Source organism: Somniosus microcephalus, chromosome 5 (genome assembly GCF_052327205.1).
Source record: "Somniosus microcephalus isolate GS21.2 chromosome 5, FLI_Smic_1.0, whole genome shotgun sequence".
Classification (NCBI taxonomy): Eukaryota; Metazoa; Chordata; class Chondrichthyes; order Squaliformes; family Somniosidae; genus Somniosus; species Somniosus microcephalus.
The window spans coordinates 50,098,662-50,117,329 of record NC_140991.1 but is presented as its reverse complement, the minus strand read 5'-3'; the positions used below and the strand labels follow the sequence as shown (position 1 = coordinate 50,117,329).

Genomic DNA, 18,668 nt, shown 5'->3' with positions numbered 1-18,668 from the left:
TCTAATGTACCATTGCACTGAACAATGCCTTTCAAAGAAGTTTTCCAATTTAAAGTTCTGTCTTTAATCCATTTAATTTCTGTATCGACTATGATCACAGTACCCAGTAAATTTCCTGGAATTAATAGTAAATTATTTATCAAACTTCCATTATTTCACCATTGAGAAAATACAAACTATTGTAAGGAATTGTTTTGATATTTTAAAATAAGTCATTGGAATATGTGCTCATGTTCATAATGCACCCCTTAATGCTTGTTTGATCTGGACAACTGGCTTTCGAATTCTTCCGAACATTCTGGCTGGAATCAGTATTAATTTTCATCATCCAGTAATAGCCTAAAGATGTTCAGAAACCTCCCATTTGTCTGCTACGTTGTTATGAAGAGGAAATGCTGGAAAAACTCAGCAGATCAGGCAACATCCTTTTGTCATTCCTACATTCATATGATGTGAGCAACATCTATAATTCATGTTACTGTTTCCCCCCCCATGTTTAAAACCAAATCTGGTCAATTTTCCTTTGCTTTTTCTGCGGTTCATGCATTTGTGGATGTATTTTTTTTAAATGTAAGAAATGCAAGTGTGTTGTAATTTTTTCACACCTATTTCTTTGGTTCTGTATCTCCTGTAATGCAGGCAAAAACGGTAGCTGATTTGCATATCTGTTCCAACAGCAATGAGCCAAGCCTATAAAATTAACTGGTTTTTGTGGCCCTGGAAAGCAATATCTGTCAAGAGCATTGTTTTCATCTGGCTGAAGAATGTTTGGGGGATATATTTTATTTTATTGAAATCTCTTCCCGTAGCACTACCAATAGCTTTGAAGCATTCACACTGAGTTTTCTATCATCTTTGCTGGTATCTGGACCCAATTCTCCCTTTTACAAAGCTTTGATTGACGCCCGGATTGGCACTGACTTTGCTCCTGTTGTTGGGTAAGTGATTAGTTTTGGTGTTTTTAAAAAAAAAAAAAAAAAAAAAATTATTTTATTTCTTCTAAACTATAATCTTTAGTTTGATTATAAATAAGATAATTCAATATGGAACAGGTTGCAAAATAAAATTGCCAAACAAGAAAATACCAGCTTGGCTTTGTGATTTCTGTGGGCACTTATGGGAACTGTGTTTTGTTTTCCAGATATGATGGCAGCACAAGAGAGGCTTGCTTTAGTGTGGGGCTGCAGGGCATCGCAGAACAAGACGTTAAAACTGTGAAACAGATCATCACCAAAACAATTGATGAAGTAATTGAGTACGTAAACTATTCTATAAACTTAAGAGTTTAATTACAGTAGCACAGCGTATTGGAGTTACAGCATGTAATACCACAGAGTGATGCCACTTATTTGGGTACCCATTATGTTCCTTTCCTGTCTTCAACATCTCATTTACCCTGCTGTGGGAAGTTGCTGAGAAGAGGGCAGTGGCATCCTCATTGGAGGAAAGAAACACGGAAGAAGAGTTAATCTGGCTGCTCTTCTGCACTTCCTCCTGTCTGGGTCAAACGTGAGAGAAATGTATGGCATCAGGTCACCTGCTGTTGGTGTGTTGCCCAAGAAAGTGAAAATCATACATACCTGTGATGGGCTCTGTCCAGGGTCATGTTGTGAACTATGGGCTTAAATTTCATCGGGCCGTTGAGGCAGGATTGGAGGTGTGTGGGGGGTTAAAATTGCAAAAACTGGTGGGCGGGCTCTATCCCGCCTCCAAGCAATTTTCATTAAATCGTGTCTACTGGTCCCGTCTCCATCCCACCTCCAAGAGGCGGGATAGGCCGTTAAGGCCCTTAACAAGCACTAAATTGCCTCTATAATGCCATTTTGATAGGCTTTTGTGATTTTAACCCTTTTCCCACGTGATGCACGCCCCCTCTGAAACACGACGGTGAAACCTGGCGGTAGCACAATTGTATTGCTGACTATCAGCTGCAGCTCAACTATTAAATAGGAGATTTGATCAGCCATCATTTGCAGGTGGCAGGACTTTGTTGTCTCAGGTCTGGGGGATCTTTTAGAAGGCATAACCACAGCTGTGGAAGTTTGGAGCCTGACACCCATCTCCAGTGTGACCTCCTGGGAAACCCCTCTCGCCACCTTGACTGAGTGCTTCCTCAACTGAGGCATATACCAGAAGCATGGGAGCCATTTATTTCCTTCCCTTCTGGACATCAGATGGGGACAAAGACCAGCTGCGGCACCAGCAGAGCCAGCAACAACAGCAGCAACAACAGGAGCGCCAAGCTGCTGCTCACCCACCTGAAGCTGCACAGGCCAGAAGGGGCCAGCGCATGGAAGCCCGTCGGTGCAGGAGATACCCCCCAAACAGGGTCTACAGACACAGGGTCAGCTACCTCAACATGTCTGAGCAGCAGTGCCAAAGGTGGCTCCGACTTTCGTGAGAGGTAGTGGGTGACATCTGCGCAATGCTGCAACAAGACCTGGAGCCCAGAGGACCAGGTGGACAACCCTTACCAGTGGCCGTCAAAAGTCACCACCGCACTCAACTTTTTTGCCTCAGGCTCATTCCAAGGATCAGCAGCAGACATCAGCGGCATCTCCCAGGCGGCCGCACACACTTGCATCATGCAGGTAACCGATGCCCTCTTTGCCATCGCGCGCAATCACATCAATTTCACCAAGGATCAAGCAAGTGTCACGGCGCGTGCGGTTGGATTAGCTAATCTGGGCTTTCTAAGGGTGCAGGGCGTCGTTGACTGCACACATGTGGCCCTTAAGGCACCCCATCGCAATCCAGGTATTTTTGTCAACTGCAAGGGCTTCCACTCCCTTAACGTTCAGCTGGTGTGTGATCACAAGAAGGAAATTTTGCATGTTTGTGCCAAGTACCCTGGCAGTTGCCATGACTCCTTCATAATGCGTCAGTCTAGTGTGCCTCCGCTATTAAGTTGGTCTGGCGGACTGAACGGATGGCTACTTGGAGACAAGGGCTATCCCCTGAAGACGTGGCTAATGACGCCGTTGAGAAGCCCATCCAACGAAGCTGAGAAGAGCTACAACTCCAGCCACATGTCCACCAGAGCCATAATCGAGCAAACCATCGGTTTGCTGAAGATGCGCTTCAGATGCCTGGATAGATCAGGTGGAGCCCTGCAGTACCCAGCAGCCAGGGTCTCCAGAATCATCGTGGTTTGCTGTGCACTTCACAACATGGCACAGCATCGTGGCTTGCAGATTCCTGAGGACCAAGTGGCTCCTCACATACCCTCCTCGGATGAGGAGGAGGAGGAGAGCGAAAACGAACATCTTGCAGAGGCCCATCAACCAGCGGCAGCAGTACGCGAGAACATTGCTGCCCGGGTTGCAAGGAACGCACTCATCTTGGCCAGATTTGCTTAGCCTAGCCAATCAAGCACTTTTGCCTCGCAGCTTCTTACCTGAGCATCGACAGTGGCCAAGAACCAGCAGATTCCTAGCAATTTGACCACCATACTGACAGTTGCAAATAATCCTAAGCCCTCAATGTGGAAGTCCCATTCGTGAAATGACACGCCACAACTACAGCAGTAGCCATCGGATTTTTTATTTACAGTAATCATCTGATGGCTTTTTAACATCAAACATCAAACATCAAATTTCACCCAAGTGACTACCCTTGTGACTATTTGTGCACTATCTTTCTCTTACGCGTGCTCCTACGTGGTGCTTCCCCTGTGGCTTCAGCAGATGTGGAGGCCCCTTGCTCACTTTCTTGCTGTTCCTGTCTCGACACCTTTGGCTGGCATCCTCTGGGGTTGCGAACCTGTGAGGGCTCGGCAACAGTCTGCTGCTCCTGCGGCTGTGCAGGGGTTGAGACGCAATCTCAGTTGGGTGCGGTCTCTGGTGGGGCTCTGACCGAGAACTTGTCAGTGGCATGGAAGTGTGAGCGCTTGGAGAGGAGCCACCACTTCCTTGTTCTCTGCAAACAACATCCCTCTCATGGGTCAGGTCCACCCCAGCGCTTGCAAGTGGATTGAGAGCACCTTGCTGCACATCAGGGGGGCCATGGGGGACCCGTATCTGCACTGGAAGTCCTACTCAGAAGGACTTCCATGAAGGTCTGGTTTCTGTGTTCAATGGATGACCATCGCGCCTCCAGAGATGTCATTCTATTCTGAACACTCAATGTTTTCTGCACTCTGGTGACTTATCTCCTCTCGTCTACTGTAGCCATCCTCTCGTCTACTGTAGCCATCCTCTCGTCTACTGTAGCCATCCTTTCTGTGGTGATGCGTTCATGCGCCAATGACTCCACAAAGGCTCTGCTCATGTTTGCAATAGATTCCTCCATTCGTTCCACACTCGCAGCGACCCTGGAGACAAAACCTGCCAGAGACTCCTGCATCTGTTCCTGGAGTTCCAGCATCGCTGATCTTATGGATGGACCCAGAGGCAGAGGGTTGACATGCAGCTGAGCCGAGCTGGGAGAGTCCTGCGCCCTCCGACTAGGACTTTCCACTACTGTCCCTGTCTCCACAATTTGCTGATGCTCACTAGTGAGCTGTGATACACCAGGTGACAACACTACTCTATCTCGCGATGTTCCCTCCGAGGTGTGAGTGCGCTGGTGCTGGGTGTGGTGAATTCTGCTGATGCTGTGCCCTCCGAGGTTGCAGCTTCCTCTGAGGAGTCTGGAGACTCAGGCTGTTCCTCCTGGACAATGGGGACGGGGGCGTTCGATGGTCCTGTGGGGGAGTAAAGGAAAGAGTCAGAGATGTGAGGCCAAGGTTACATGCACATTGCATATTGCAGATGATAAGTCCATCTGTGAGAGCTTCAGAATCATTATCAGCGACTCATGCAGTGTCATTGAGAGAGATGGAAAACTATTCTGTCACCAGCTTGCTTTGATGCGCCCATCTGTCTGGCCCCCATTTGGGAATCTTCCTCCGCTCCCACGATCTCCAGGACCGCCGCCTCCCTGATGGTGAGCTGGGCTACTGAGGGTGGCCCTCCGCCTGTCCTCGCTCTTTCCCTCTTATTGTGAGCTCTCTTTTCCTGCAATGAGGGAGACAAGTGGAGTTTGAGTGAGAATGAAGGAGTGAGTGTAGAGAATCCATAGCATAGATGCTTAGAAGGAGACAAAGATGAAGTGAGGTGGCAAGACCAAGGGCCCTCCCTGTGTGTTGTCAGTTGTTTTCATAGCATCAGAGTGAGAGGGAGTGAGAGGGCTGCATAGTTGAATAGTTAGGTGAATGTGACCATAGAGAGAGAGGGAATGGGTAAGGGTGCATGGATGTCAGTATCAAGTGGGATGTGGAGGAAGAGATTGCTAAAGCTGAGTGCTGGTGAGGAGAGGCAATGGGGATCAGATTGAGGGTGATGGGGAAATTCATACTCCCTTTTCCAGTGCGCAGAAGGTCATGAAATCTCTTCCTGCATTGAATCCAGGTTCTGCGGGTTATTGACAGAGTTGATCTCCTCTGCCACCTGGATCCACACAACCTTGGTTTGCTGGGGAGGCTTCTTCCTCCCTGAAGAAGGGAAGAGCACCTCTATTTGCTCTTGCTCTCTCTACTAAAGCCTGCAGGGCAATGTCATCAAAGTAGGGTGCAGACCTAGGTCTCTGGCTGGCCATTCTTCCTGCAGGTGCCTCTAACATGCAAGGGCAAAAGCTTGGCAGTCTGCAGAAGAAGCAAGGCTTGTTGCAGACCTTAAATGTAGCAGCAATGATGACATCATTGGAGGCGACTTTCAGACTGGAAAAACTCATTGGCCATGGGTTCCCACACTTTGGAACTCAATTGGCCAATTAAGTTAAAATGGCATCATTTTCCCACATCGATTTAGAATCGGGTGGCTAACACTAAATGCGGATTACACGACCCCAGCCCGCCCCAGTATCAAAATCCAGCCCTATGTATTTATTACATCTTTTCATATGCTAATCGGACCCGAGGCCAAATATTGGGTGCAGCCGACTCTGGCCTATCCATTCAGGCGCAGGGACTGTTTCCTGTGCCCAGTTCACGGTGACAGGCCGGCCTGAAAACAGTAAATGAATGAGGAAGAAAACTGACTGCCTTGTCTGTCACCCGATAGTTTTGTTGTCATGACATAGATATTGACATGCTTGACAGAAACATAATAAATTATTATTGTAAAGATTTGCTTGAGTGTTCATTCGCTTGTTAAAAGTTGCATCTTTTCTTTTCAAAATAAAAGGAATGGCTTTGAGGAAGAGAGGATAGAAGCGTTCCTTCACAAGATTGAAATCCAGTTGAAACACCAGACTACCAATTTTGGCCTTGCATTGGCATCAGTAAGTTTTTGTTTACCTCACCCACATGATGGCGTTCCAACCAGAGATTACAACACTACTGTATACTGCTGAGAATATTTGCAACAGTCAGTGTACCACAAGGTGGTGCTATAATCTAACTAATTCATAGTACACTCTGTGTAATGGTGCTTATTATGGTCAGAATGTGTTAATTGCGAAGTGTTCAAAGACAACTTTTGAAAGTGGTTGGAATTCACTTTTCAGCTACACAAACTGATTCAGTGGCAATATGGGTGTGATATTGGCCGAGACAGAAAGCAGAGTAGTAGTGAATGGATGTTTTTTTAGACTGGAGGGAAGTATAGAGTGGTGCCCCGCCCCAGGGGTTGGTATTGGGACCACTGCTCTTTTTGATATACATTAATGACCTGGACTTGGGTATACAGGGCATAATATGAAAGTTTACAGATGACAGAAAACTTAACTAAATACGATTATTTCCCCCCCATGTCTGACTTCGCTCTGCTCCGCTGCCTGGCTGCTTTCCCACCCGACTGTCAATCTGGGTGGCTGTGGCTGGGAAGCCCGTTGAACAGGTCCCGCTGTTAAATTTGGCAGTACCTGCGGTCACAAATCCTCTGCCCCACCCCGGCTCCCTTCCTGCCTCGATTAACAGGGCCATAGAATACAAAAGCAAGGAAATGACCTTTTCACTGGTTAGAACTCAACTCGAGTTTTTTTTATATTCGTTCATGGAATGTGGGCGCTGCTGGCAAAGCCAGCATTTATTGCCCATCCCTAGTTGCCCTTGAGAAGGTGGTGGTGAGCTGCCTTCTTGAACCGCTGCAGTCCGTGTGGTGAAGGTACACCCACAGTGTTAGGGAGGGAGTTCCAGGATTTTGACCCAGCGATGATGAAGAAACGGCGATATACTTCCAAGTCAGGATGGTGTGTGACTTTGAGGGGAACTTGGAGGTGGTGGTGTTCCCGTGCGCCTGCTGCCCTTGTCCTTCTAGGTGGTAGAGGTTGCGGGTTTGGGAGGTGCTGCTGAAGAAGCCTTGGTGAGTTGCTGCAGTGCATCTTGTAGATGGTACACACTGCAGCTACGGTATGCCAGTGGTGGAGGGAGTGAATGTTTAAGGTGGTGGATGGGGTGCCAATCAATCGGGCTGCTTTATCTTGGATGGTGTTGAGCTTCTTGAGTGTTGTTGGAGCTGCACTCATCCAGGCAAGTGGAGAGTATTCCATCACACTCCTGTCTTGTGCTTTGTAGATGGTGGAAAGGCTTTGGGGAGTCAGGAGGTGAGACACTTGCTGCAAAATACCCAGCCTCTGACCTGCTCTTGTTGCCTCAGTATTTGTGGCTGGTCCAGTTATGTTTCTGCTCAATGGTGATTCCCAGGATATTGATGATGGGGGATTTGGCGATGGTAATGCTGTTGATTGTCAAGGGGTGATGGTTAGACGCTCGCTTGTTGGAGATAGTCATTGCCTGGCACTTCTGTGGCGCGAATGTTACCTGCCACTTATCAGCCCAAGCCTGAACGTCGTCCATGTCTTGCTGCATGTGGGCATGGGCTGCTTCATTATCTGAGGAGTTGCGAATAGCACTGAACACTGTGCAGTCATCACTGAACATCCCCAATTCTGACCTTATGTTGGAGGGAAGGTCATTGATGAAGCAGCTGAAGATGGTTGGGCCGAGGACACTGCCCTGAGGAACTCCTGCAACGATGTCCTGTGGCTGTGATGATTGACCTCTAACTACCATAACCATCTTCCTTTGTGCTAGGTATGACTCCAGCCAGTGGAGAGGTTTTCCCCCCTGATTCCCGTTGACCTACTAGGGCTCCTTGATGCCACGCTCTGTTAAATGCTGCCTTGAGTCCAATTCTCGGCACCACACTTTAGAAAGGATGTCAAGACCTTGGCGAGGATGCAGAGGAGATTTACCTGATTGGTTCCAGGGATGAGGGAATTCAGTTATATGGAGAGACTGTGGAAACTGGGATTGTTCTGAGCAAAGAAGGTTAAGGGGAGATTTGATGGAGGTGTTCAAAGTTATGAGCAGTTTTGATAGACTAGATAGAGACACTGTTTCCACTAGCAGGACACATAATCCACCTCTTGTGTTGCACTGTCTGACCCTCTGAGAGGAAGAGGAATTCCCACCTTGCACAAACGTGTTCTACCAGCATCTCCACGGCTAAATCCAAAAGCACTGAGGTCTTGCTGGAATTCTTTCTCCCCCCCCCCGACATATCCTGCAGATCCATTATTTCAACCAGCTGCTTATCCAATGCAAGAACTATGCTATAACTCCAGAGATCTAACTTTTCCTAATTGCCATCTCTGCAGTACCTAGTTAATGCTGCATAAGTAGATCAGAAACTCAGGTGACACTTGTGTAGATTGTGTGTCTCTGCACAAAAATGCAGTGTAACACAAGATAATTAATCTTTTTAGTTTTGAAACTTAAATTGTCCTACTGAAATTACAAAATATATAATTTTAGATGCGATAATTACTTGATTTTTTTTAATGTTATTGCAACGTCTGTTTTATAGGTGTGACTTTATTATAATTCAATTTGCCAGCAATTAAATATTCTCCTTTAGTAGCTGATCCCTGATTTTTCTGCTTTGCATGTGTCTGGTGTCTAGTATGTTGCAACAAACTGGAATCATGATGGAGATCCTGTGGAGATGCTGCAGATCAATGAGAAGGTGGCTAGGTTTCGACAATCCCTGAAAGATAATCCACGCTTCCTACAGGATAAAATCAAGCACTATTTCAAGGTAAATGTGATGAAATTGAACTTTTTTTCACCCCCTTTCATGCCAGTTTAGTCAAGGTCTCCCATGTGATGGCTATCCTTATACATGCTGCTCTTCAAAAATCAAACATCTATAAAGAATTGTCAGTACATTTTAATTGTTTCTGACTATTCAAAGATTTAGTTTTTAAAAAGTCACTTTTTAATTGAATCCATGTTGGAATTTGGATGTATTTTAAAATATGAAGAAGCTATCCTATTTAAAGCAGTATTAACTGGCTAAATATTGTAGCTCCATGAATAGTATTTAAGATGGTGTTCAGGAACATGTATGCTAATGACATTTGTTTCTGCGCAATGCTGTTTCCTAGACCTTTGCACGGAATTTGCGGTGGTAATGATGGTGAAACTGTTGGCGTTCGCTGCCATTACCCCTCTGAAACTAACAGCAACTACAGGATCTAGCACATGCACAGATAAATGTGGAAATCCAGAGGTTGCGCTCAGTCATTCCCTGCTCTGCCACAGGTTGCACTGTGGAACTCCCCAGAGCCGGCAATCAATTCAAATCACACTCAAGGACAAAAACTTCCCCTATTACAGTGGAATATTGCTGTTTTAAACCCCCCCCCCAAAAAAAAAGTTAAGTCTTGTTGAAAGAGGTACAACTGGGTTTTTAATGGTGTATTGACTGCTGAACCCTGAAAAACAAATGTTATATTTGTGGAATGTCAAATTTTTCCATTACTATGATTAAGGATTACATGGCTTTAAAAAAAAAATTTTTTTAAGTTTGTTTGATACCGTAGTCCTATATGTATGTCCCAATCTTTATTTCACTGTCTGTAAAATTTATTAAAAAAAGTAAATTAGAATCTGCATTTTACTTCCTGGTTTGCTGTCTGAGAATTCTTCAATGTGATTGGCTGCTCAGCCTGCTTGATGACATCACTGTTGCTGGATGCTGGAGATTTGCTTGATTTGGCACCAGGTTCAAACAAAGGTTGGGAGAACTGAAATTCACACCACAGAGATTGCTAGATCTTTGTGCGCAGCTTTTTTTGACGTCGCTTTGCTGCTGACTGCCAATTTCGGGCCATGTAAAATACAATTTGCTTCTAGTGTGTGACATGGAAGGAAGAGCTAAATGCTGACATTTATTGAATTGACACATTACACAAGGTGTCAGTATTTCTGTTCTTGGGATGTGGATGTCACTAGCGAGGCTGCATTTATTGCCCATCCCCAGTTGCCCTGCGAAGGCAATGGAAGTCGCCTTCTGTCGTGATTGATTGATTGTTTTTACAACTTGAGGTTTGCTTGGCCACTCCAGAGTCAACCACACAGTATGGGACTGGAGTCGCATGTAGGCCAGACAGGGTAGGAGTAGCAGCTTCTCTTCCCTGAAGGTTGTTGGTGAACCAGTTGTGTTTTTAATGACAGAACTAGCAGCTTCTATGGTCACTTTTTTTTGTTGCCAGTCCACAAATGACCAGATTTATTGAATTAATTTTCACAACTTGGCATAATTGAATTTGTGATCTCCAGATTGCCAAGTCTAGTACCATAAATACTACACTACTGTGATTTCTTCTGTAGTACCATTTAAACCACATGCAAGCATTACCTTTATCTGTCATTTCTTCAAAGACTCCTGTCAAGTACAATCTACCAATTAATTTGCAAATCTATGCTGATTAATATTTCTCAAATTGCTTAGTAATTTTACCCCGGCCCAGAATTTCTTGACTTATCTCTTGCCTCTTTTTTAAGAGGGATTTGACACCCTCGAGTCCTCCTGTACATTTCTCCTTTCCAAAAAACATATTGGCCCAGAAATTCGGGTCGGAGGCTTCCTGCGGGTGCAAGCCCCCGACCTGCACTTACCTAGCGCGCCAGCTGTTGAGCTGTGGGCCCGAGTGGGATTCCGATCCTGGGCCTGCTCCAACTGCCGGCGCGCAGTGCTTGCGTATCCCGGGGCGCAGTTAGTTCGATGCGTCCCCTGGGATCACATGGGCCATGGAGAGCCAATGGTAGCAGGGAATGCTTCATTCATAAGTTTGACAGGAAGAGCTGTCAAACCTATAAATACTACAGGAAACTTTGGTTTATCCGGAGGTTGTATGTCGGAAACCTTGATCTACCGGCAGAAATCAGGAGCCGTTTTGTTAGTTTTTTTTTCTTCTCGTGGCTTTTTTTTCAACAGTCAGGCTCTGCAAAGTCTCTGAAGCTGTTGCTAAGCAACAGAGATGCTTCCAAGGTAGGGCCGACTGTTTAGAAGCTGTTGCTAAGCAACAGTGTTTGTTGCCAGATACGGAGCTGCAAATCTCTGTATGCTTCAACATTAACGCTGGTCTGTCCGGCAGTTTTGATAGATCGGTCCCGTCGGTGCTGGATATAACAAAGTTTCCTGTATAAGCCCCAAAACATCACTAAAACTTCAAATAATTTTTTTTTTTAAATCACATTTTTAAAATAACTCTAAATTACATGAAATAACTATTTTAAACAATTTAAATTTTTGAAAAAATTAATTACATTTTCTAAGGGGGCTAAAAATAAACTTACCTTTAAAGTATTTAGAAATAATAAACCTGTGGGGAAAAATGTTTTAATTTTAATTAATTCACCACTTACCTTGTTAGCTTTTTAAAAGTGTAACTGCTGGAGACTTACCCTCCCAGAAAAACCTGGAAAAAAAAAACGTAAGTTCGATGCGCACGCGCTGCCTCTCCTGCGCACGCGTTCCACCTCTCAACCCCTTTCAGGGGAATGGAAGTGCTGGTTTCCCACGCATGCGCAGTGCATGCACGAAACCGGCACTTACGTTGGGCCTACGCGTGAGTACCCAGTGTGTACTCGCGTGTTGGGACCCAAATTTCTGGACCAATAAAAAATTTGAGTTTCAACCTCCACCAATTTTTTTCCCTACCTTCCATCAGAATCCTTGGATGTAAGCCATCGGCTCCTATTGTTTTCAAAATAGGTCATCCTCTTGTTGTGAAAACTGCATTTTTGGGGAAAAAAAAAGCCATGTATTTTGCAAGAGAAATTACCTATTGTATTAATGCCAAGGTTATTGTAGTCATAATTTGTGATGTTTATTGCATTACAGGAAAATCCACACCAGCTGGCCTTGTCAATGAGTCCAGATGAAGGTTATTTGGAAAATCAAGCTAAAGTGGAGAAAGGCAAGCTACAAGAGAAGATCAGTTCCCTTTCTCTGGAAGAAAAGAAAGCGATCTATGAAAAAGGTGTGACTTTTTTGTAGAGGTTGGGATAATGTTGCCAAATTCTAGTTACTTTCCTAGTTTACTTTAAAAAATCATTTTAATTTTATTGAATAAAACTTATTTTTGTTATCACTTTCTTCCTTCTGGCTCTGAAAATGCTCACTTGTAATGGTGTGCTGTTCCATGGGCACCAGTAACCCCGTAGTACCTCACCCAAATGGCCATTCTTTGCTCTAGCCTAGGCTGCGAGTGTCAGCAGGCTATTTCATCCTGGAGGGCATCGTAGTTGAGCTGTCATCACCTGACATCCACACGTACGCACTTTGCAGCAGGAGTCACTGATGATCGGCAGTGGGAGCCCTAGGTGACTTTCTCCCGACATGCCCGGAATGGTATGCTGAGTCCAATTTGCAGAACCCTAGATGCTGCACACTAGCAATCAAACCTGGTCTATGAGGTCAAGTACTATACCAGTGGTGCCTTTATCCGCCAGGCCATTTGGGATGGGGGGGGGGCTCTGAGTGAATCTTTAAACAGTTGTGTGCGCAGCAAGTTACTCATTAAAATCTGGAATGCATTCTAAATTTGTAGAGCTGGATTCAGATGTTGGGTTGACCATGTGGCGTTGGCATGGGCTGTTGCAGAAGCACTTCAGGTGTTCAAAATATTGTTTACTACTGACAATTATATTTTTTAATCCATCAACAATTCAGATTAATGTACTGCTTTATGGGCAATGAATCAACATTTGTGTTTAATTGTGTTGCTGGAGAGTGAAATGTCACTTGAGTTCCCAGTCTGAGAAATGTTGACTGTGATTGGCAGGCAATATATCTGCAGGGTTTTAAAAAAAAAATGTATTCCACAGCGTAAGGTTAAACAAGAAATAAGGGATGTAGTAGTGGTTCTTGAAGACAGTGCTATCATAAAGCCTTAGTCTGAAGCATTGCTTTAAATATTCTAGCAGTGTGGTTTGTGATTATTACTATAGTTAAATGCTTCTTTGTTTTCTCATTACTCAGAGCTGATGTTTGTAAATATATTACTGTTCACCCTCCATATGCACATTGAGTCATTCTGTTTCCTCAGGGCTGGAACTGATTGCGGCACAGAACACACCTCCGGATCTGTCCAGTCTCCCAGTACTTAAAGTTTCTGATATTCAACGAACGTTTCCATTGACCCCTGTAGAGATGGCATATGTAGGTAAGACTGTTAATAACCAGGTTAGGATTATCATGCAAGAACTACTGTCTTTTAAACCTTCAGTTTAGTGCAAACCTTGATACTGTGCTGATTCCAAACACACTTGCACTCTGTATGCGAGCCATCACTTCCTTATTGATCCTTGCACAGTAAACCTCCAAGTTGGGTGCATTCCTTGACCACATCCAATTCAGTTTTGCCAGTGGTGATAGATGGTCTAACATGTGGCTTCCCAGGAGCTGGTTGATAGGTTACTTCAGTCTTCAGACTATTAGTAAGCTCATAGCTACTTAGTGGAAGCTACAAATCTATCTTATCAGCTGAAGTTCCTTTTCAGAATGTGCACAAGTGCGCAGTCATCAGCAGGTAAAAGTTCTGGTATAGAACATAAGAACATAAGAAATAGGAGCAGGAGTAGGTCATTTGGCCCCTCGCGCCTGCTCCGCCATTCAATAAGATCATGGCTGATCTGATCTTGGCCTCAACTCTACTTCCCTGCCCGCTCCCCATAACCCTTGACTCCCCAATAGTTCAAAAATCTGTCTATATCCACCTTAAATATATTCAATGACCCAGCCTCCACAGCTCTCTGGGGTAGAGAATTCCAAAAATTCACGACCCTCTGAGAGAAGGAATTCCTCCTCATCTTCGTTTTAAATGGGTGACCCCGTATTTGTTTGGAGAATAGTTGATTTTCACAATCTTGATGGATTGATTTTATAACTAGATTAAATTTAAAATTATATGTTCAATGAAAAAGAACCCCAGAAACAGGTTATGGCAACACTTTGAAAAGTCACTTAAAAAGCCTTATGATGAAGAAAAATAGATGACTACTTGGTTATAAACAGCCAAATATCAAACTTATACATAACAAATCGGTACTGAATGGATAGAAAACTTACCAATGAGACAGGATATAGAGGCAACAAGGAAAAGTGTTAAGAGTTTGAGTCATGGGTAGAGAGAGAGAGAAAGTAGTTGACACTGGAAATCAGACAAAGCAAGGCAGACACAGATGCAGGAAGAAAGAAATGTTTAAATATTGGGAGATTAACTCGTATGTATTTAAATTTGCAGTAAAATCTGAGATAAGATTGATCATTTCTTTAGTGAGCTATTGTAGGACTACATCAAATATATCTTTGAAACGTACTGTGTTTTGGCTATAGATAAAGTCTTCATTCTGTGGTATTTCCTTTTAGGAGGAGAGGTGCCTGTTCAGTATTGTAGTCAGCCAACCAATGGAGTTGTTTATTTCAGGGCTTTCACTAGCCTTAACACATTGCCTGAGGATCTGAAGCCATATGTGCCACTGTTCTGCAATGTGATCACAAGGTAAGTCATTGAAGCACCCGATTGGGTGGTGGCATAGTTGTATTAACCAAACACTGAAAATGAGATTTGTTGCAGGATTTGATAAATCTATAATGGGTTTAAAAAATTGAAGGTCTGTTTATTTTACTTTATTAAAAAATGTATTTTCTTATTCAGAATGGGCTGTGGGAGTCTTAATTACAGACAGCAGGATCAGCAGATCGAGTTGAAGACTGGAGGAATGACTGCTTCACCTAAGATTCTCCAAGATATTGATAACCTAGATATGTATGAACAGGTACAGCAATTACTGTATTTTAGCAAAGAAATTATAGCAGAATGTAGTACAGGAGCTGGGTATTACTTCAGTTTGCGCTAGAAAGGAAGAATTTCTCCTCGACTTTAAAATAGCCAAGCAAAACTTCACATCTATCTATCTGCAGTAATATCTCAAACTCAAACCTGTGGGATTGGTGGATGAGTGAACAAAATGTGAGTCTTTTAAAAGAAGTTTAAGGCCTATGGAATTTGTGGTATTATCTGGCTAGTTGCAAGCAGAAGTTGATAAATTGGAAAAGACTGTTTAAAGGCGTCCCATAGACATCTGGTGTAAGTCCCCGAATATCCACACACAGATATTTTGGGAGAGAGTACAGTAGTTGTAAAATAAGATGTGACGTTTGGTTTGTGGTCAGATGATGAGTATAAGGGAGATTGATACCGTTCAAAGGGAACTGCACCAATTAAAAGTCACAGGAGGGTTATTGTAATGGTTTTATTGATTTATACCACTGAGCCCAATGTTTGGGCGCTGCATTCAGCAGGATACTGATGTATAGGAATCGTTCCGGGAAGAATGGCGAGGATGATATTTGGACTTGGGGATTCCGATTTAACTGGGAGATTTGCAAAACTGAACTTCTTTTCACTGGGGGGGGGGGAAAAAAGAATTCAGTATTCCTAGATGATCTAGGTCTTTAAAAATGTTGAGTGGCATAAATAATGTATATGGACATTTGATTTAACTTGGACAGTAAGCATAGCCTTAGGGGACACAAGTACAAAATTAACTGAGCTGGAGAACAAAAGATGTGAGAATTGTTTTCTTCTCCCCTCCCCCAATGTGGAACAAATTCCTATTAAAATCCGGTAATGTCTTTTTCTGGGGGTGGGAGGGGGGAAACTGGATAAGTATCTGGTTTGGAAAGAGTTTTAATATTATATGGATAAGTGCAATCCAAGATAATGAACCCAATGTGTCCAATAAGATGTCATCTGTGAAAAGCAATTGGTTAGAGTTGAATGGAGGGAATGTGGGGATGGATAGGCATTCTGGGGAAGTAGAATATAAACAAGGAGAAACAAACTGGATGAAAAAAGTCACTGGTTCAAATTGTCCGACGTTTTGATAAGCTAAGTTATATTTTTCTACATTTAAGGGATTTAATTAAGAGTTCTTCAGAGTACATCAAAGAATCTTGATGACTGTATGTTAAGGTGCTTCAGGAAAAATCCCTAATCACGCTGATATATATAAATTTTTGTGTCTAGCACATGTTCATTGCATCTCACATCTTTGGGTAAAATATTTGGATGTGCATTAAGGCCCATAAAAGTGGTGTATGAACTGTGCAAACAATTGTGGGTTGTCATTTAGGTTGACTGTTTCATAATTGGTCTAGAATCTTAATAATTGTATATATTCATAAAACATTTTTTTAGTTTTGTTTCCCTGAGTTTTAATGATCCAAACAATCAATTAATTTTAACAATTTTCTTTGAATTTACACGAAAAAGACTTTTTTAGATTGGTAATAAAAATGATTTTAATAATCTTTGCATATCAGCCACTTTCTCAACCTCTAATAACCTGTCCTGACATGTCCTGATTGTTTGCTGCTGCTGACCATAACTGAAAAATACCGTGCTATTATTCTGATCATTTTTCCAGCGCCATCTTGGCTTCCTTGTACTATTTTTAGCATTTTATTGCTTTTAAAATTTGTCTCTTTTTTTCTTGTGTACATAACATTTGTTGTCATATTTTCAAAATTTCTGACTAACTGTTTTCTTTACAATAGGGAGTGTTATTTACTTCTCTGTGTTTGGACAGAAACCTGCCTGACATGATGCAGCTCTGGACGGACATTTTTAACAAGTAAGAGCTGATTAACACTTGGGTTCCAAACATGTGTGGGAATAGCTTTTTGCTGTTATGATTAATTATTTGCCATGCTAGCCTGGGACATGGCCGTGGAAGCACCTTAATCCTAACTGAGTAGGTTACAGTAATACCATTTACTCTGCCACTGGTGACGTGACTGGTCTACTAAAATTCAGTTCTCATTGAAAATTGGTACCTAAACTGCATTTGATCTAATGAATGCTGTACTTGCTAGTACTGTTCAGCATAAATGTTGAATCAAATTTATACACATTCAAATCCTAAATGTAATTGGTAGGAAGATTTGCAGGATGACATCTCAACATTGAAATTAAGCTTAAAAAATCTAGTGTTATTTTTGTAATGCAATAGAGGCTAACTGATGGAACTCTAAATAGTTTACAGATTTTTAAGACTCGGTATGGTAAACTGTTGTAGTAGTGCTGCTGACTTGTGGTAAGATTTTAGTGCTGTGACTCATCCCATATAAATGCAAGTTGTTTGGTAACTGAAGCATGCTTTCATGCCTTAACCATATTGTGGGATCTCTGGAGCATGCAGTCACTATTTGGAGAATAGGTGGTCCATGCCCATCACCAAGGCAGGGAAAATTGTGACGTGAGTTGATCTGTACCACTACCGTAAATATTCTGGCTGTTGGGTCAAAAGAAGCATTGGCAGGGACCTAAGAATGGGTTGCATGCCTACTTTTTCTTTTGTGAAATTGTGTTTAGCGTAGATCTTTAAAGTGGAAGAAAATAACTTCAAATGGTATGGAGGTGGGAGGGTTGTACTAATGGCACTTTCTTTTGTAGTTCTAACCTCATTTAACATGTACTGATAGTGGACAGATTTGCATAGTGAGAAGAATGGATGTAGGATATACTGTTGTGCAACAAGTACAAATAGCTTGGGGAGAGGAGGGGAGAATAACTGAAGGTTTAGTATTTTTCAAAGAATTAAGATTATGCCTATGCTATGCAATCTAACATCTTAAACATTCCCTTTGGATAATGTGCAGTTATAAACTAACATGTTTAAAAGATTTCTATGAAAAACTGGATCTGTAAATTTTAAATATTAAGCGTTGGACTGTTCTGTGACTCAATAGACATCCTAGTAAATAATACTCCTGCATTTTGCAGTCCACATTTTGATGATGAGGAACATTTAAGAGTATTAGTTATGATGGCCGCCCAGGAGCTATTCAATGGAATTCCGGACTTTGGACAGCAATATGCAGCAGTTCGAGCTGGCAAGACTCTAACCCCAGCAGGAAATCTACAGGAAATGTTTGATGGAATAAGCCAGGTAGGATGACTGTTCAATCAATGATTTCTCCTTTCTCCAACCCCTTTCCCCTCATGATAGGATTTCTATACACTAGTAACAACGAATAATTAATTGACCTGAATGGGGCAATTTATCTTTTTTGTTTTTGAATGGTACACCATAATTGTTTTTTCAGCATCAAGATTTATTACCTAATGATGGTGAAAAATTTGGTGTGAATTTAATTTGCCAAATAGAAACTGTACTTTCTTATTTCAACTGCTTGATGACCTGTAGGTTTGTTGCTCAGCAAAAACTTGTGGGAGCGTTATGCCACAACCATATTAAATGGATGCAGCTCCTTGCTGCCAATAGTGAGAGTTGCATTTCTTCTCCTCCTTAGGCAGTCCCATTGAAAATGAGTTCTCAGGTGACTGAGTCCAATGCGGGACCTACAGCCTCTGTCACAGGTGGGGCA

General features: G+C 42.9%; 1 protein-coding gene across 5 annotated transcripts in view; it reads left to right on the top strand.

Moving 5' to 3' along the window:
• The window catches only part of pitrm1 (pitrilysin metallopeptidase 1), a 54,387-nt gene that overhangs the window by 11,266 nt on the left and 24,453 nt on the right, over positions 1-18,668 (top strand). For all 5 annotated transcript variants that reach the window (XM_085987607.1, XM_085987605.1, XM_085987603.1 and 2 more), the window contains exons 10-19: positions 810-938; positions 1,142-1,255; positions 6,165-6,261; positions 8,886-9,020; positions 12,114-12,252; positions 13,321-13,437; positions 14,643-14,775; positions 14,932-15,052; positions 16,836-16,912; positions 18,064-18,229. In XM_085987607.1, coding sequence (XP_085843733.1) covers positions 810-938; positions 1,142-1,255; positions 6,165-6,261; positions 8,886-9,020; positions 12,114-12,252; positions 13,321-13,437; positions 14,643-14,775; positions 14,932-15,052; positions 16,836-16,912; positions 18,064-18,229 — 1,228 coding nt within the window. The remainder of the gene's footprint in view (positions 1-809; positions 939-1,141; positions 1,256-6,164; positions 6,262-8,885; positions 9,021-12,113; positions 12,253-13,320; positions 13,438-14,642; positions 14,776-14,931; positions 15,053-16,835; positions 16,913-18,063; positions 18,230-18,668) is intronic.